This window comes from Cimex lectularius, unplaced genomic scaffold, assembly GCF_000648675.2.
Source record: "Cimex lectularius strain Harlan isolate CLEC.00 unplaced genomic scaffold, Clec_2.1 scaffold119, whole genome shotgun sequence".
Classification (NCBI taxonomy): Eukaryota; Metazoa; Arthropoda; class Insecta; order Hemiptera; family Cimicidae; genus Cimex; species Cimex lectularius.
In genome coordinates this window covers 437,356-455,814 of record NW_019392789.1, presented here as the reverse complement: position 1 = coordinate 455,814, position 18,459 = coordinate 437,356, and the positions used below count along the sequence as shown (strand labels likewise).

General features: G+C 37.4%; 1 protein-coding gene across 12 annotated transcripts in view; it reads left to right on the top strand.

Annotated features, from left to right (window-relative positions):
• The window catches only part of LOC106664199 (bromodomain adjacent to zinc finger domain protein 2B-like), a 223,267-nt gene that overhangs the window by 173,366 nt on the left and 31,442 nt on the right, over positions 1 to 18,459 (top strand). For all 12 annotated transcript variants that reach the window (XM_014389663.2, XM_014389664.2, XM_014389667.2 and 9 more), the window contains exons 5-11: positions 3,413 to 3,535; positions 16,923 to 17,019; positions 17,098 to 17,260; positions 17,325 to 17,402; positions 17,659 to 17,854; positions 17,911 to 18,023; positions 18,273 to 18,423. In XM_014389663.2, the coding sequence (XP_014245149.1) occupies positions 3,413 to 3,535; positions 16,923 to 17,019; positions 17,098 to 17,260; positions 17,325 to 17,402; positions 17,659 to 17,854; positions 17,911 to 18,023; positions 18,273 to 18,423 (921 nt within the window). The remainder of the gene's footprint in view (positions 1 to 3,412; positions 3,536 to 16,922; positions 17,020 to 17,097; positions 17,261 to 17,324; positions 17,403 to 17,658; positions 17,855 to 17,910; positions 18,024 to 18,272; positions 18,424 to 18,459) is intronic.

The following is an 18,459-nucleotide window of genomic DNA, read 5'->3' as shown; positions in this document are numbered from 1 at the left end:
CACTCTGAAGCTGGCAATCGCTAACGTACCACTGACAGGCTCAAAAAGTGAGCTAGCCAGACTAGGATGACCGTTAAATTGTCGAAAAACCATCAGTGGCTGGTCAGGTATATAAATAAGCAGGGTGAGGCGAGAAACTAACCATCCATAAGTTGTTGCTAATATAATGTTAAAATCTGATAGATTTGCTTACGAAAAAATGAACATTGGTATTGACAGTAAAAAACAAGAATGGAGAGGTTTAAAAAATGTGTTTTATCGTTCCTCACGATGGATATTATTGGTATTGATATATTCCATTGTTGATAAAGTCACGCATTTGTATCGACGTGGACGTCTCTATTAAGAATAAAATTGCTCCCGAAACGACGTAGTTCCAACTTTTACTCCTTTCATCTCTGAGAACTGTCGGCTCGGTGGGAACGCATGAAAGCTGACAAATCCGGCTCTGGGGCTGTCAGGTCAGTGGGAACGTTTCAAAGTTTTGTGTATCCCAGGAAAAGAAAGGAGTGAGCGGGGAACCAAAAACCGTCCGTCGAGGAGGGGAAAAAGAAACGAAATATCACACGATTCCGTTTAGGAGTGGTTCCAGGCGAAGCTGAAATTTTTCTCCCAGGGAGGATGTCACACACCTTGGAATTAATGTTTTTGCAAGATCCTTTTCTCTTTTGTCCTTAAATACAATCAACTTCAGTTTTGACGCGGTGATTCTCACCCAATTCAATTCTGACCGACGTCATTTCGTTTCGATTGCTTTTTAAATGCCAACGGTTCTCGATTAATTGTGTCACGCTTGGTAATTAAGATTAAGTATGCTAAGTACTGCTAAAACTGTAAGCACGTGATTTTTGTCGAGCCATATTTTAATGTAAGCACTTTTTATGAACGATTAGACTGTTTTATATTATGCAATTAAAAACTAATTATAAGTCATTTTCAAAATGTTAAGGAATCATATGACAAAATTAGCTTTTACCCGCGACTTCGTCCATTTAATATACCTTTCTAATTCGATGCAGAGTGCTAGTATGTGTTTCTAAGATAATCCCTCATTTTTCAAATTCATCTCTTCTTCAGTTCACTTCGATCTACACATGGTAAAAATTTTTCCATTTGATCACCTTAGGATGGAATTTCAAAAATCCTTTCTTAGCGGATTATCTGTCAATATAGGAATGCTCTGTCAAAACTGCAGCCCCTTTAGATACGTTGTCTGTAAGTCAGTCAGGAACTGTTTTGTGTATATACGTAAGTTGAAGATGATAAGCATTACAAGCAATGTTCTTTGATAATAATTGATTTGTTTTATTATAGATATATTTTTCTTCAAGCTTTACTTTTGTAAAAGTCCATTTGACAGTAATCAAACGTTTAAGATGGCATTGCTGAGATTAAAATATGATTAGACATTAATGATTATGTGATGCATATAACAAACCCAATAAAAAGAGAAGCACAGTTGATACTTTCTCTATCCTTTCTTATTTTCTCAATAAATTAGACATTTTCTGTGCTGAACGCACTGTTTTAAATATTTGTGTTAGATTTCTACAGTGGGTGATGAACCGGTATTTTAGTCGGTACCGATCAGTTTGTCTATCCTCATTGTATGGTCTGTCTGTCTAACTGGGCATTACTTTGCGTGAGGCTGGATCTAGTCTCAGGATTAAAATGAGAACGACGAAGAGTTATTCTCTTGTCTCACCCTGCTTATATCCCTACCAAGCCACTGATATTGTGTTGTGTTTTTGGAAGAGGTCATCGTGGCCTTTGTCGTTTCACTATGTTTTGTCTGGATATAACACTTTAGCATTTTTGCAACATCAGTGGTGAGTTTGCATATAGATTAATATAAGGACGCCAATGGGTTAGTTTCTTCCTCACCCTTCTTATATCCCTTACAAACTATTAGTCGACATGGATTTCATCATGGTATTACCAGTCACTTTGTTTTGGTCTGTCAGTAGCACTTTAGAGCATTTTGCCATCTCCCAGGGGTGAGTTTGGACGACGATAGGTTTGTTTCTTGCCTCACCCTGCTTACATCCATTAAAAGCTACTGATATTTTTCAACTATTTGGAGTTTCTTAGTCTCTGTTTCTGTCTGGCATTTCTTATACAAGCTTTCCTTTTTTCTGTCTACACTCTCTTTTACGTCATATTAAAAATTTATTGTACGCCCTGTTTATCACATATTGATCTTAATAAGATCTGTATTGATATTAACTCATAATCAATTTTTCTGTGTGGAAATGTCTCATATAAATTGTATTTACTACTACTTCCTTGAAATTTGATCTGATCTTGACAATATGCGTTGATTAGTTCAAATTTAACTAGTTATAATAATCCTCGTTCTTTGATCTGTCAGACGAGGTTTCGGCGTTCTGTGGTTTGTCAGGGTTGTAAGCAGGGAGAGGCGGGAATTCAATCTACGAATTTATCACCGTCAGCAATTGAAACAATTCCTCATTCAGAAGGTTCATTATACTTAAAGGTCCGAAGTAGACAGATTATTCGATTAAATAATTTTGGTTATTTCTGTTTAATTTTTTTTTTTTGATTGTTGCCGAGAATGTTAGTGTGGATAGAAAATAAGAATGGTATCAGTAAATCTAGTGATTCCAATTCCATTGAAACCTCCTTTTGCATACAGTTTTCGGGAAGCGCGGTTTCGGTAGTGGACGCCATGACATCCACCGAGTGACTGACGCAATGCTTGATGAAAATTGCCCTACACTATCAAGCGGCTTGATCAAATGCTTGAGTAAATCGATTGTATCAAGCGTGATTGATAGTGTAGAAACCTGATTGACGCATGAAGCAAGCATTGACGGTGATTATAGGAAGTTTGAATGACTCAAGCAGATGATCAAGCGGCTTGATACTGTAGGGCAATTTTCATCAAGCATTGCGTCCGTCACTCGGTGGAAGTCATGGCATCCACTACCGAAACCGCGCTTCCCGAAAACACGGAGCGGGAGTTCATCAGTTTGTTGATAGATCTATATCGTGATTGTCCCGAATTGTGGAAAGTAAAGAGTAAAGATTATTAGTGAAGCGGTTTCTCAGTTTGTACCACTCCTTAGCCCACCGTCTTTTTTCTTTTGCTGTTTTTTCTGCTTCAGGGCAACCAATGTAGGAAGCCCAAATCTGTATTTGAAACCATTCAGCACCGAAACAAAACAAAAAATCAAACAGCGAAACGCACTGCTCCACTTCACGTCTTCCACTGATGAGGGTCGAGAGAGTTTTGACCGAAAGATTGAAGGGTTGATTGAAGCACGCTTGATCGTGTAGAGGCACCGTAAGAGTTCATCAGTTAATCGATCAGACCTTTTGTAATGTTTGTCCCACTTTGATCCCGTTTAGTGTTTGTATAAAAGTTCGACTAATCGTTTTTCTTTTACAGGTGCCGCCTGGTGGAGTATGGCCTCTCAGCTAGCTGCTCACGACTACCTCGCTTCTTTGCAGTTCGCTGGACTCACCCCCAACATGATTCCTCCGTATCCTATGATATCGACTCCGCCTCATCGTAAGCAACCTTATTTATTATTGTGTTTTGTTAATTTATCACTGGTATTTATTTACTCAATGAAAGCTTAAAAATTTGCTTTCCTGGAATCAACCTTTTTCAAATGGTCTATTTATCTTTGTGAGAAACATTTGCAGCATATCTAACATTTTGAACATCATAAAATATTAGTTATATTGCTAGCTGGTTTGACATCTTCATTAATAATAATAATAATTCTCTTATAATTTGGTATAATGTGATCGGATAAAATTTGGAAAAAAACTCCATTTTCAAGAGTGGCTGTTACATACACTTCTAAAATGTTTTCTCTCCCCAAGTTGATGATAATGGATGCATTCACTGCAGCCTTCTGGCTTTTTGTGCTATCCCAGCTCCTTAGTTCACTGCAATCGACTGGATGCTTTTGCTAAGAAGTATTAGGCCATTGACTGTCGTTGCTAAAATTCCTTTCCCTGTGTTTTCTTTCTATCCCAGCTATGCTTCGCATTCGAAGATAAAATGTATTGCTATTTCTTTTTCCTAATTCCTTAATCTGCAAACAGAATCATTGTGTTAAATATGTTCGTGTTGTGTAGATGTTTTCTGTTTTAAGTATTATAAGTATCGACCACTTTTTCACATACGAACACTTGTTGTTCGATGTGGTATGGTCTTGAAGAAGATATTAAATTTAATCTGTCTGTAATATGTCAATCTGTAATTTAAGGTTGTTTTGCCCTGATGATGACCTTAAAATAGGTCGAAGGCTTGGTAATAGCTACTAAATTTTGCTATCTTCTTCAAGACCATACCTTGATCCAGAGTGTTCGTAGATGTTTTCTCTGATGCCAGTGCATGGTTATTAGTCATACCACTCCTCTAAGTCTAGCCTTCATACACAGTTACACGCTCGCCATGCTCGTATCCACCCTTCTGATAACCTTCCCCTAACCCTGCTCATACAAATTCATCGCTTTTAGTGGCTTTTTCCTTATCGTTCCTACAACCTCTAGAATTCCCTCCCACCACAATTCGCAATGCCTCAGCCATGTCCACCTTTAAGTTCCGTCATTTTGACCACTCGACCCTACAAACGATCACACGACCAAGGGATTGTCTTGAAGAAGGAAGGAAAGTAGTTGCTTCTGCCAAGCTTTCGACCTATTTTAAGGTCATCACGGCAAAACAACTTTAACTACGTCAATCTGTAGTCATATTTAAGATCATTTGGACATGATGTTGACCTTAAAATAGGTCGAAAGCTTGGTGCTAGCTACTAAATTTGCTTTCTTCTTCAAGACCATGCATGGATCCAGAGTATTCGTAGATGTTTGCTCAGATGCCAGTGTCTGCTTAATAGTCATATCACTCCACTGAGTCTAGCCTTCTCTAACTTTAAGCAGAGTTTGACAAGCTTAGTGAATGTTTTGCTCTGATGATGGCTTTAAAATAGGTCGAAACCATGGCAGTAACAAGTGAACCATACCTTGATCCAGAGTGTTCGTAAATGTTTTCGCAGATGCCAGGGTCCAGTAAATAGTCCTACGCTTTCCTAAAGTTTAGCACTCTATAATTGTAGCATTGCCAATCTTGGTGAGGGTTCTTTTAGCATAATCTTATTGTAGCTTGTGCCCCTGCAATTTATCCATTTCTCCTTTTACCTTTTTTTGATCCATTGTGTGAGGGAGGATCCAGTGTTTGTTTTTATTATCCCAACAATAGGTTCAGAACCAACCATGGTCTTGCAGATCCCCATCTGGACAGTGTGTCTGCCTTTTCGTTATCCAACATTCCCTTGAGTACTGGTACCCAACATATCATCATGTTGTGTTTCCCCAGGTTTTTGAGATGTTGCATTCACAGATTAATTTTGATGTTATTTTTTACATGCTAATGCTGTGATTGCTGTTTGGCTATCCGATCTTGAGAAGATTTTTTTGTCAGTGTAACCACTTTTGAGATTTAAGAAGGCACTAACTTTGATGGTACATATTTCACCTTGAAAGACCGAGGAGTACTTCCCTAATGAGGTTTATTTCTTATGTTTTGGCTTTGTACGGAAAAGGCCTGATCTTTCATTTGTAACGGAGCCGTCTGTGTCCTCCTGATTTTTTTTTCTCCTTTGTAGTTTGTTAAGACTTTGTAGGATGTTATAAAGAGTTTTTCTAGGATCATGTAGGATGTTATAAAGAGTTTTTCTAGGATCATGTAGTCAATCTCCATTTCTAATAAGGGGTGCTTTCCATGATACTAAAAATAATCTACGCATTTGTTCTAATCTGACCTTCAGTAATTGTACTGAACGTTTATCGTCCAATCGTAAAGAATCAACAAATAAGCTTCGGTCCTTTCGAGATGTTGATATGCAAATTCAGCTATAAACATAAAATTGTATTTGTTTATCTCTCTTTTGTTTGGGTTTATAAACTTTTTTTAATCCCTTTTTTGATCGAGTACGGCGATATGTATTGTAGTTTTTATTCAGCCCCGGACTTAGAACAGTTCATCTTTGACACAGTCACTTGATGTAGGTTGATGATTTCACACATTAAGAAATTTTCATAACTTTATAGAAGAAAATTTGAAACCTAAACTGTTCCAATAGTCTAAAATTTACGAAGGTACGAGTTCATGTATAACATGTCTAGGAGCAAAAGGTTTTAAAATTGAACTTTTCTGATAAATTGAACTTCTACAGTTTGTAAATTCCTGTCTCATACGTCTCATCCCTCTGGGTGTCGCGGACGAGGGTGCAACCATTTATTAATCCATTTATTTTTAGTGGTGAAATTGACCAAATTACCTATTTCAATTAATTATTCTTTTTATGTAAGGTCTTGGTTGAGATGAAAAAGTTAATGTCACGAGCGGGATTCGAACCCACGACCTTCGGCTCAATACGCCGCTGCCCTTGAACTAACTTCAATTGATTAGAGTAGCGGCGTATTGGGCCGTGGGTTCAAATCCCGCTCGTGACACTAACTTTTTCATCTCAACCAAGTTCTTACATAAAAAGAATAATTAACTGAAATAGGTAATTTGGTCAATTTCACCACTAAACATAAATGGATTAATAGCTACTTTACAATTTTTTTTTCATATCATGCTCAATTAAGAAGCTGTAATCAATGCCGGGATTATACCAGAACCGCTAACATGTCAAATACTAGTCAGTTAATCAGTTTCAGATCTGTAAATAAATATGGACAGGCTATAACAACTATTTTCTGGTCTTAAAATAAAGGCAAATCCATTTTTGATTTTCGAGTTTTAAAGACTGCTTAATGTCAAGTACATAAGTTCAGGTATGTTTATTCGTTTTACTTGTACATTTTGTGATTTTGTGTGTAGCATATGGATTAAAAAGGTTCGTTTTGAGTCCAGGGCGGTGGCCACACGTACATTACAAGGGTGATTAAAATAGAGCAAGGGCAGAGGGTACTTTAAAACCCCGAACCAATTTAAACTCGGAAAAGTTAGAATTAAAAAAGTACAATTGTTTAACCCGGGAAAACCGCGTCGCAAGTGATTAAAGTCCTGATTGAACATTATACGATGTAAAGTTTGATTGAGTGGATACGTGGATGAATTTTCAATTTAATAGATTTTATGTATTGGTGTAATTATTAGATGTGTGTTAGATTGGGTGTTAGCCATTTCGACCAATGACAAACCAGGGCAGCAAGGTTTTCTATATGAAGTTCGGGTAAATTTTCGATGAAAGAAAAGTAAAAATCTTGGTAAATTAATTAAGGTTTTTAGTTGAGGTAAAAATGTCAATGTCACAAGCGGGATACGAACCCACGATCTTCGGCTAGATACGCCGCTGCTCGACCACTTGAGCCTGAGGTCACGATAGTTATCTAGCCGAAGATCGTGGGTTCGAATCCCGCTCGTGACACTGACTTTTTTATCTCTATTAAAAACCTTAATTAATTGAAAGATATTAATTGGTCAAGCGGACCACGAAACTAGTGAATTGAATCTTGGTAAACTTGAAGATGATAAATCGCAAATATTTTTCTTATAATGACATTTCAATTTTAGTGTATATCTATTTGTTGTAAATACATTTCCCATTGGGGACTTGTTATCTGAATAAACCTCTGAAAATATTGCATTTAGGAATTTTGTGAAATGTTTCGGATTAAATTGGATCCGGCGTACGCTATTAACAACCGTGAAATCTCCTTCTAAACCAATATTCACGGGGAAATTAATCCACTAATGCCCTGGGGTTACGTTGTTGGTGGGCCGAATTGCGATTATGTATATTTACCTGATAAAGGGGAAAATGGAGGTCCGATTTGATCAAAGGTCGCCACGCCCACGGCTGTCCGGCTGCTGTGGACGTTGCACCAAATATTAATTTCAACGGTGCAACCGGTGGCCGATCACTGAACCTGCCGGTATAATTCTGTTTGCTCCTACATATGCCTATCCGGTACCGGGTCGTACTCAGAACTGACCAAAACTACGAAGAGCAAACAACTGTTTAAGATGATTTAGAGATTGTTGTTAATTAGAAACTGAAACAAATAATCAGGAACTATGGGAATTGTGATTAGACTTGAGATACAAGGTCTGAGTGGCTTTAACTGAGGCCACCTATATTGCCATCGTTAAACATTTGTGTCGGCTTATTCCTGATGGCATCTAGTATACCACAGCTTCAGATGTCCAGGGTGTCGAGCTGTTCTTAGGTAGAATGGAGTGGGTTAGATTCTATGTTTAATAGATGGATATTGAATTAAGGCCAGGAGAATTTAAGATATCGGACGGCATGGACGATGGCATAGTTCGGTACAGATGGTGTGATTACTAGAGTTATTTACTAATGTAATGAAGACTTTGTACTCAAAGGACTGGATGCGATAAAATTCGGTGTTACGGTTTTTTCTGTTACGTTTGCTGTGTTCATTTGTTCAATTTGGTTATCTCCTATACACCCTCCCCTCCGCACGTTTTAGTAGATGGTTTCCAGTCTAATCGCCTGTCTGGGTACAATCCTATATAACATGATATCATGGATATAAGAATATTGCTGAGGTAGGAGGAATGGTTTTTTGTTTAAGGTGAACTTCATACGGTAGGATTTGTAATCATTAACCATGGCGCGAAGCCATTGTTCCCAGCTGTTGCAGTGAACGGGTAGCAATGAAATAATCAGTCAGCAGTGTAGAAACTGTAAACGAGGAGTGTCAAGGCCTTGAGGAACGTCTGAATACAAGTAAAAGCTATAGAGCATTTTCTTGGACAGTCGGTAAAAATTGGAGAGGCGTGTCCAGAAAAACACATGGACAGAATAGCTTTGGTTTGATGGTGGCAGCGATGGAATTCCAACTGATAGCCTGGAACATGTTCAGGTTGTACAGTTGGCAGTTATGTAAGAAACGTCTTGAGAAATTTTCCCAGGAAGGAAATGAGGTGATCTATTAGTATTTTGGTAGTCTTCAACGCTCAAAAGTAATTAAAGCTTTATCGTTCCTTCCTATGATCCTCTTGATCAGGAAAATTATTCAGGGATGACAATATGATTGGCAGTTGATGGATGTGAACCTTCTCGAGATGTTTTACTGGCATGGCCAGCAGGAAGGACGTGGGTGATCAGTTAGTGTTTTTTGGTGTCCACAACGCGATAAGCCTGCTAGTGATGAAAGCCGAATTAGTCAAGAATGTTCAGAATGTTAATACGGTCTGCAGTATGATAATCTTACAGAGAATTTTTCAAGAATGGAAGGTGGAGTGGACAAATGTTTTTGGTTGTGACCTAGCAGAAGCATTAGTAGCGTGTTATAAAATGGGGAAAACGGCTTCAGGCCTAATTTTTCCGTGTCCACAACGCGATGGAATTCGTAGTGACGGAAGCCTAACTGCTGGACAGGAATGAGTTTCAGGGCTGTTCACGCGGTGTTAGAAGCTTTTTAACTACTTTTCCAATGATGGGATTGATTGAAGTAGGGCAATGAGTTGGCTTTTGGATGACCACAACGCGAGGGGCTTCACGGAAGCCGAATTATTCAACAAGGAGGTTTAGGGTGATAATATGGTCTGCTGTTTGATAAGAAGCTTGTTGGAACTTTCCAATGGTGGATGAGGGATGGAATTATTTTGTTGTGTATCTACTACGTGATGCGATTGGTAGTGACATATGCCAAAGAACTGGATGTTACTAATGAGGTTCAGGATGTTAATATGGTCTGTAGTTAAACTTCTACTACTAAAAACTACTTCTCGAGCAGTTTAGAACACAGGCTGATGGAAACTGGGGCAATCAGTTAGTTCTTGTTGGGTCTCCATGATAGGCTTGGCAGTGGTGGAAACCTAACTGCTGGACAAGAATGAGGTCCAGGTATTCATTTGGTTTGCAGTTAGATAAGAAGCTTCCTAAGCATTTTTTCTAGAATGAGAGGTAGGCCGATCAGTTGGTTTGGATGGATGATCACAATACCACAGGCTTTAGTAGTGATGGCAGATGAACTGGTGGCCAGATATAAGGTTCAGGGGTGTTAACGTGGTCTATAGTTGTATAAGAAGCTTACTGAGTACTTTTTGAAGGATGGTAAATGGCAGAAGTGGATGATTGGGTTTCCGCAAAGATGCAGTATTGGTAATGACCGAAGCCGAACTTCAGGAGGGGCATGAGATTCAAGGGTGTTAACGTGGTTTGCAGTTATATAAGAAGCTCCTTGAGCACTTTTGCAAGGATAGGAAGCAGAATGGTGGTACATGGATCGATCTTTTGGTTTTTATGAGTGTCCAAAACGCGATAAGCCACAGAAGGCCCAGGTGATATAAACGATCACATGCTAATGCTGGAGGGTAGTAGTCGTAGTGTCGCGATGGGCTTGCTTGGTCTGAGACTAAATCCGAACTGATGGCCTGGTTCAGGGATGTGGTCGTATGGTAGATGGAGAGGCTTCTCGAAAATATTTCCTATGATAGGAAGCAGTAAGGAGAAGGGGGTGATCAATTGACTTTTGGGTTTGTGCATCTTTGGATGTCATAGTATCTAAAGCGTGAAAAAAATAGTTGTTTAAGGAGTTGTATAGGGTTGTCATGAAAACTATTACAGAGAAAAAAAATAATACGTTCCTGATTTTTTATGTTGGTTCTCTTCCGTGGTGGAACAAACTGGTTATGGTTCTATTTTATTTTTGTATGTTCACCTTGTTTTCAAATTCGGATGAAAAGGAGTTATTATTATCGAGTTATTCATACGGAATACCAAGGATTCTAGGGGAGAATCAGGCGAATCGGAAATTGCAACACGATGCAGTATGAGAAATATCCGCTGTAAAAAGGTCACGATGGAAATGTCAGTTCGGAGGCCAAAGAATCTACATAGATATTTCTAACGTTTTAGTACTGGTATCATCGAGCTTTCTGGTATTGGAAGGGGGATCGCGGTTTGTTTGTTCCCCACTTCGATCATTAAGAAGACGTCAACGGAAAAGTCCTGCTTATCCTAGCTTGAATTTGCTTGAAAACAGGGCCATTTCGACGTAGTATCGATAGTTGGTTCATAAAGCCGAAAATTAAATTTACCCACGGATTCCTATCACCTCTTGACCATAAATAATATCAGCTATTCTCAGTTTTTCCATAAACCAACTGCAGACATACAAAATTTTCAATGTTCTTGTCATTAACTTTCTTTACGCCTAAGTTTGGCCAATACTGGAGGTAGAACGATTTCAAATAATAATTATTTTTAACTTGAGAGATATCACTTAGTTATATAATGGATTACGATAACACCGGATGTATAGATAAGTTATTATGAAAATACGTTTGGAAATATGTTTGGCTTGAAAGGTTTTTATATCGTCAATTTGATATGGCCATCTTTTTATATCCAGCCTGTTTTTCAGTGAAATATTTTAATTTTAAAGGAGAAAATATTTATAAATGCCTATAAGAAGCTCGACGTGTTATTTAAAATCTATGCAATTTTCAAGATCAATATTAAGATAAAAGATATATTCTTTGTGTAGTCGAGCCCTTTGGAGATCATTCTACTTTCCTCATGATCGCCGCTGAATTTTATCTTTCTATGGACTTTCTCCTCTCGTAATCTTCTAAGAATCTCTTTATCGAGGCGCTTTTGGAAGACGAAAAAGAGAAATGCGACCTCTTAAAAAACGTAGCAAGTATAGCACATCAAAGTTTCCCTAAAAGGGGTGTAACATTCGTCTACGTTACGCCCTTCCCTCGGTTGTGTACGTTTTAAGGATATAAGTCGGCAGTCTTCCTGTTTAGACGTTGAATAAGGAACAATCAACTAATCGGATTAACCAATGATTCACTCTCCTTCGACATCCTAAAAGTCGTCGACAAATTCGGCACTCCTGGGTCAGCCATAGTATTAAAAAATTACCTTTTGGTTTAAAAATGGCTTAATTCGGGTTTGAAATAAATAACAATGTTCATTTTATGTATAAACATATAATTTACAATTAATTAATATTTAAGTAAAGTATTGGTCGAGATAAAAAAGTCAGTGCCACGAGCGGGATTCGAACCCACGACGGCTAAATACCCCGCTGCTCTACCACTTGAGCTATCATCCGATATAATTTACAATTGTTGCAAGTTTAAAATCATATTTTTTTCTAAGACTATTTTTCACTATTTTTCACCGCCTTAGTTTTCTCTTAAAAATAAATGTATAATAATCCTGATTAATATTCGAAGGAATAACATCATAGAAAAGTTACATCATAGTGTTATCAATTTTAAAAATTTTGAACCATAGCAATAGATTTTGAATATATATAAAATTATAACCAAGAAAAATCAGTCTTTATTGAAGTGAGGTGGAAAATAGCAATTCTGTCCAGAACATTACAGAATTCCAGCCATGAGCCGCAAACCGAGGAGGGCTTTGATCTCCAGTAGATCAGCCGGACCTAAATATGACTGTTTTCATGGATTTTTTTATAATTTCTTCGTTGGTATATTGCTTCTGATAAGACATTTGGTTAGTAATAAAAAAAGAAAACACTCTTCCTCTGGCTCTCCCCTTAAGTCCTGGCAGAAGTGTTATATTTTTAGTTGTCTTCAAAGACATCACAAAATAGCATAGTGTGCGTTGGAAGACTTACCTTTGGCGGCTTCTGGGCAACTGGTCTTATGCCCTTCTCTCAGAATTCGCAAGGGTGAGCGTAGGTACAGAAACATGTTCTGGGTCGTCTGTGACCGGACAATGGTTAAAAAGTATTGTTATTTATAGTTAGGTTAATTATAGCGGTTGACAGTTGTAACTTCTACGTAAAGTCGTAAATTTAAAATAAAAAATCATGATATCACATATAAATGGCATAGTTATATACATAAAAAGAGAGGTTTGGAGCCAACAAACAGCTGAGGTCATCGCCAGCCCTCTTTGAGTTTTCCTTCTTTTTCTGATCTTTCTGGCATATTTTCTTTTAAACTGCAGCCATTTGAGCGTCGATATCCTGCAACGCTAGCCTCTCGTTTATACTCAGGTTTTGGGATACAGATTAGAAATAAAGCATACAATGCGCCTTTATACATCAGTACAAGCATATAAGTCTAGTCACATTCACTCCTCCAGAGTAGATGTTCCTCGAGGCGGGGTAAGACTCATTTCATTCACGCTGATAAATTACTTTTCTCTCCAGACGTCGCACACTTACCCCAGAGTACTCGATATTTCTCAGGACGGGGATATAAGCAACCCCTTTCTTTCTCGATAATAAATTACATTCCTTCTGACAATTTAACATAAAACAGCGCCCGATGCATAGATTGATCACTCCGCCAACTGGTATCCCTCGAGGCGGGGTAAGACTCATTTCATTCACGCTGATAAATAACGTTTCTCTCCAGACGTCGTACGCTTACTCCAGAGTACTCGATATACCTCAGGACGGGGTTATAAGCAACCCCTTCCTTTCACGGTAATAAATTGCATCCATTCTAATAGTTTAACATAAAACAGCGCCCGATGCATAGATAGAAGTCTGATCACTCCGCCAACTGGTATCCCTCGAGGCGGGGTAAGACTCATTTCATTCACGCTGATAAATTACTTTTCTCTCCAAACGTCACACACTCACCTCAAAGTACTCTACATTTCTCGGGCGGGCATGCTCTAAAATCTAAATATGTATGCATTCACAATTCCTATTGAGGTAATTTAAACTTGTATGTTCGACTTCTTTTACATAAACTTCAAGCTTGTAAGCCTAACAGCTTTGTTGATAATTGCTAATTGGTTATAATTAGCTTTCTTTGTTTAAAAGCCCTTTGAAAATAGAAATTTATCTTGGTTGAGGAAACTTGAAACTTCATAAATTTTGAGCTGGTTACGTTGATTTTCAGCCTTTCATGTCAAAAAACAGCAATTTGAGACAAGTAATAGTATATTCCAGAAAAATAAAAGGAAAAATATCGTTCGAGGCGATAAACTGCTGACAAGAGTTCATCAACATCTATTTAATAAACTTTCATTGGGTAAGAATTCCATCGAAACTTGCAGGGTTTTTTAAATTTATTTTGACAGTACACTCGAGGCCCGTCTTCCTCTGGGGAAGTGTTTTCCGTTATTCAAGAACTCCGTACACGTCCTCAGAAGTTTTCAGGAGGTATTTCGACCTTTCGGGGATTGCATAAAAATATCCCGGACCCAAGGACGAGCCTGTTGCCTGGCTAATTCTTTTGTCTTTTCTCAAAACACCACTTGGACTTCCGTTCCTTCATTACCACCGTTGGCCCAAAAACATGCCGCATTCAATTTTGTCCTCAGAAACGGAAAAAATATATATAAATAGATGAAACTGAAGCAAAAAAATAAATAAATTTAGAAAAGTTCTTCTGTTGAATGCTTGCTATCACACAAAGACAAAAATGGGTTTCACATTTTCTAATCTTAAGTGTTTAAACATTTTTGCCCAAAATCACAGGACATCTCAAGTTTAAAAAATATATATATATAAATATATCAGCGATGATTTAAATCACCGTCATTCATTTTACGTAATGATAGTTGATTCCCTGTCAAATTAATAATAATACATTTTAGTTCACCATAATGGAAAATACAAAAGATAATACAGTTTTTGGATTCCAAGAATAAATATAACAAAATATAGGGCATGATTATGAAATTTTTTGGTTTTGCTATAAAACTAATTCCATGTAGGAAATGAAATATTTAAAAAAAATGATTAAAAAAATATAAAATGTAAATTCTCGACACGTCCAAACAAATTTTTAAATAAGTAATGGATTTACTTTTTAAAAAACTACAAGCTATTGTTTTTTTATCAATATTTTTTAAAAAAGTCTTAAAAATTTCCATGCTTTTAAAAAAACAAACATAATTATTAAGTAATTTGTTATTCCTACATTGCAGCCTGCTTTGCAAAATTAGTGATGTCCATATATGTTCATTAGTCATAATTGACTGTATTAATTATTTTAATTAATTATATTTTTTTATCTAAAGTCTTGGTTGAGATGAAAAAGTTAGTGTCATTGGCTACGTCTCAAGTTCGAACAGCGGCATATTGAGCCGAAGGTCGTAGGTTCAAATCCCACTCATGATACTAACTTTTTCATTTCAACTAAGACTTTAGTTAAAATGTTAGTCATTGGCTACGTCTCAAGTTAGAGCAGCGGCATATTGAGCCGAAGGTCGTAGGCTCAAATCCCACTCATGATACTAACTTTTTCATTTCAATTAAGACTTTAGATAAAAAGTTAGTGTCATTGGCTACGTCTCAAGTTAGAGCAGCAGAGTATTGAGCTGAATGTCGTAGGTTCAAATCCCACTCGTGATACTAACTTTTTCATTTCAACCAAGACCTTAGAAAAAAGTATAATTAATTGAAATTGTAAAGTAGGTTGCACCCTCGTCCGCGACGCCGAGAGGGTAGTTGGACGTATGACAGGAATTTACAAACTGTAGATGTTCAATTTGTCAATAATTTATAAATACTAAAATTTATCAATATAATTAGTAATGTCCTTGTATAATAATAAAACAAGTATAAAATATTATTAATTTAAAAGAAAAAAGTTGAGAAACTTCTTGAATTTCTTGAGTCAAAAATGTATGAATGTATACATTTGTTGTGACTAACTGAAGTTTCTGAAAGTACTTATATTAATTCTATTTTCATAAATATGCTAAGTACCCTGTTATAAGAAAAATTATGGTATTTAGTTGTATTTTGCGCAAATCATGGTAATAGTTCAATCTTTGTGATAAAGTTCAAAGATTTATGAAATAATTTATATTGAAACATATGAAGATATGAACATTTTAAAAATAACTGTTTTAAATTAATTTATTTAATATTAATTTTACTAATTTTGAATAACTTTTAGGGGGTGTAATATATTCTTATTAGTTCCTCCCCGTACCGTAATCCCATATCACAAATATTAACTGCCATGCTTGTACACAATTCTTATATTGGGTGGCAATCTTACTCGCTCCCTGTACTGAGCCAAGTAATGGCATTTTAATTATATGGGACTCATTGGGCAGCCTTTTTCTAAATGCAGGGCAAAAGTAAGTGTCCGAGAGTCAACTGTGTATGGCCAGTTATGAGTCTGCTTCAGAGGACCCAGACCACTGATACTACCACCTTTTCTTTACTTCTTTTCTCGTTTAGGTCAGCGGGTCGGTTCACGATAGTAGGTCTGGAGTGAGAGCCGTCCTGGCTTTTGTCCCATTGACTGCTTGTTTCTTGCCTTCCAGCCTGACACATCCAGATACCCAGACAAGTACTACCAATTTCGCGAGACACTTCAACTCAGTATATCTTTTGAAACGATGAGAGGATCCACCGAGATCTGTCTCTTAGGGTCCACAATACACTCAGGGAATGAATTCTCCCTGCATGCGCTAGTCCAAGGGCATGTTAGATCACGTGCAGCTCAGCGGTGTACTCACTGCAATTTTGTGGGTACTCCATTGCTGTGCACAAACCCTTCTCTGATCTTAGACCCATTTGAAAACTGGATGCTCAAAAGTAAGTGTGTCAACTGTGTATGATCAATTCTCAGTTGGATTAGGATCATTCTTGTTCTATGGTTTAGATTTTCCAGGGACCACCTACCAATCACACTTGTGACATGCAATAGCTTCTCCCAGCCCTAGAGCCCGATGACACAGTTCCAGTATAGATATGGTGGTGTAGTCGATATGGCCAGGGTTGCCAAATTATCTTGGACGTGTTTGGTTAGAAGGACCTAGGGCTATACCTAATGCCATTCCAGCCTAGTTTATTCTTTCCATTTAATTATTCCATTCCACTTCATCATTCACTTCAAAAATGTTATTGTAACATCTCCAATAGTACTTTAACAATATTTACTTTTTGATATGTTTATATCAGAAATGTTTCATTGTTGTTTTAATTTTCAGTGAGTGGGAGCAAGACTAACCACTCAAAGTCATCATCCTCTTCTTCAACGCCGCCTTCGGTACCGACTGGCTCACTTCCGCCTACAACGGCATCAGGGTAAAGACAAACATTTCATTAGATGAATTGATTTTTTTCTTACGGGAGGATTTTTTGACAAGGGTTGTTTTGTTCCAGTGATGGCCTTTTGGGCGTGAGACTGCCCCCTGACACGGAAATAATTAAATACACATCGTCCATGATCGGGCCCAAGGTTCCTGGGACGACGAACCGAGGCAGGAAGAAGACGATATCATTAGACGTGCCCAACATGGGCCACCACTCACAAAAATCCAAAAATGTATGTTTAAAGAAACAAATCCAAGCGAAAAATTATGTCTGATATATTTTTGTTTTATTTTTAGTCAAAACCATTTGTCGGCTTGGATCTGAGTGGTAAAAGCAAGGAGTCTGCTTCATTGGAAGACTCTTTTTACAGATATGTAAGTAAAATTATACAAAATTAATTATGAATTACATTGAATGTCAAAAATTACGTTTATTTTAAACTATATTTTATTTTTGAAAACTTCACAAACACTTCTTCATTAAATTCATTAAATACATTTTAAGAATCAAAATTTTATTAATTTTACAGGCAAATTTGAGTTAATTAACAACTAATTATTTGTAACTGTATTAAAATAAAAAAATAAAAATTTAAAGACTTTTAAACAATGATAGGGTAATTGTTTACAGGGAATGGAGATGTCTGAGCGAGCTGAACTGATTAAATTGGGCCAGACAAATGGGAGATCGTCGCCCTTGTCCCAGACGGACGACGGTCCTCTAAACTTGTCATTGAAGCCAGACACACCGACTAACCACAACAACAACAATTCTGCCCTCCAGTCGTTATCAGCCCTTTCGCAGAACCTGGGCCAGTCTGACAGAGGTAAGTTGGAAACGTGCTACCGATGGCGAAACGATACTGATTGTTTTGCTCTCTAGTCGATCGGAGAAAGCCTGGGCCCAAACCTAGGCGAGTCCCGCCTTTCACGGCGTCTGAGTCTTCACATCCTTCCAGCGGCAGTGAGGAAAACGATGCCTCTGTTCCTCACAAGGTAAGCAGAACAAATTTTCATTAGTTTGTTGATTATTACACCTTTAAAAATATTTTATTTTGAATTGGCCTAATATAAAGAATAAAGAATAAAGAAAACCATGATAATAATATGGTAGGCGAACTTGAATGGCATATATCATAAGAAAACCTTAATATTTTACAAATTTCTAAAGTCTTTTTATTTTTAACATTAGCCATTTAAAAGGTAAATTTTGGAGGTTTTTATTTGTACAATGTTGGTTTGTAGGATGGGCGGCCAAGAAACCTAGGAAGAGGCGTTTCAAAACCAAAGAAAAACACAGTCGCCTCTCTCCTTGCTCAGAGCAGGGCGCTCGGCCTCAAACCTGGGTTGGAAATCAGCCAGCTCGCCGCTTTGGCCAAATCCGCCTCAAATTATGGTGAAATTTTCAATGAAAAAGTGGCAAAACCGAAGA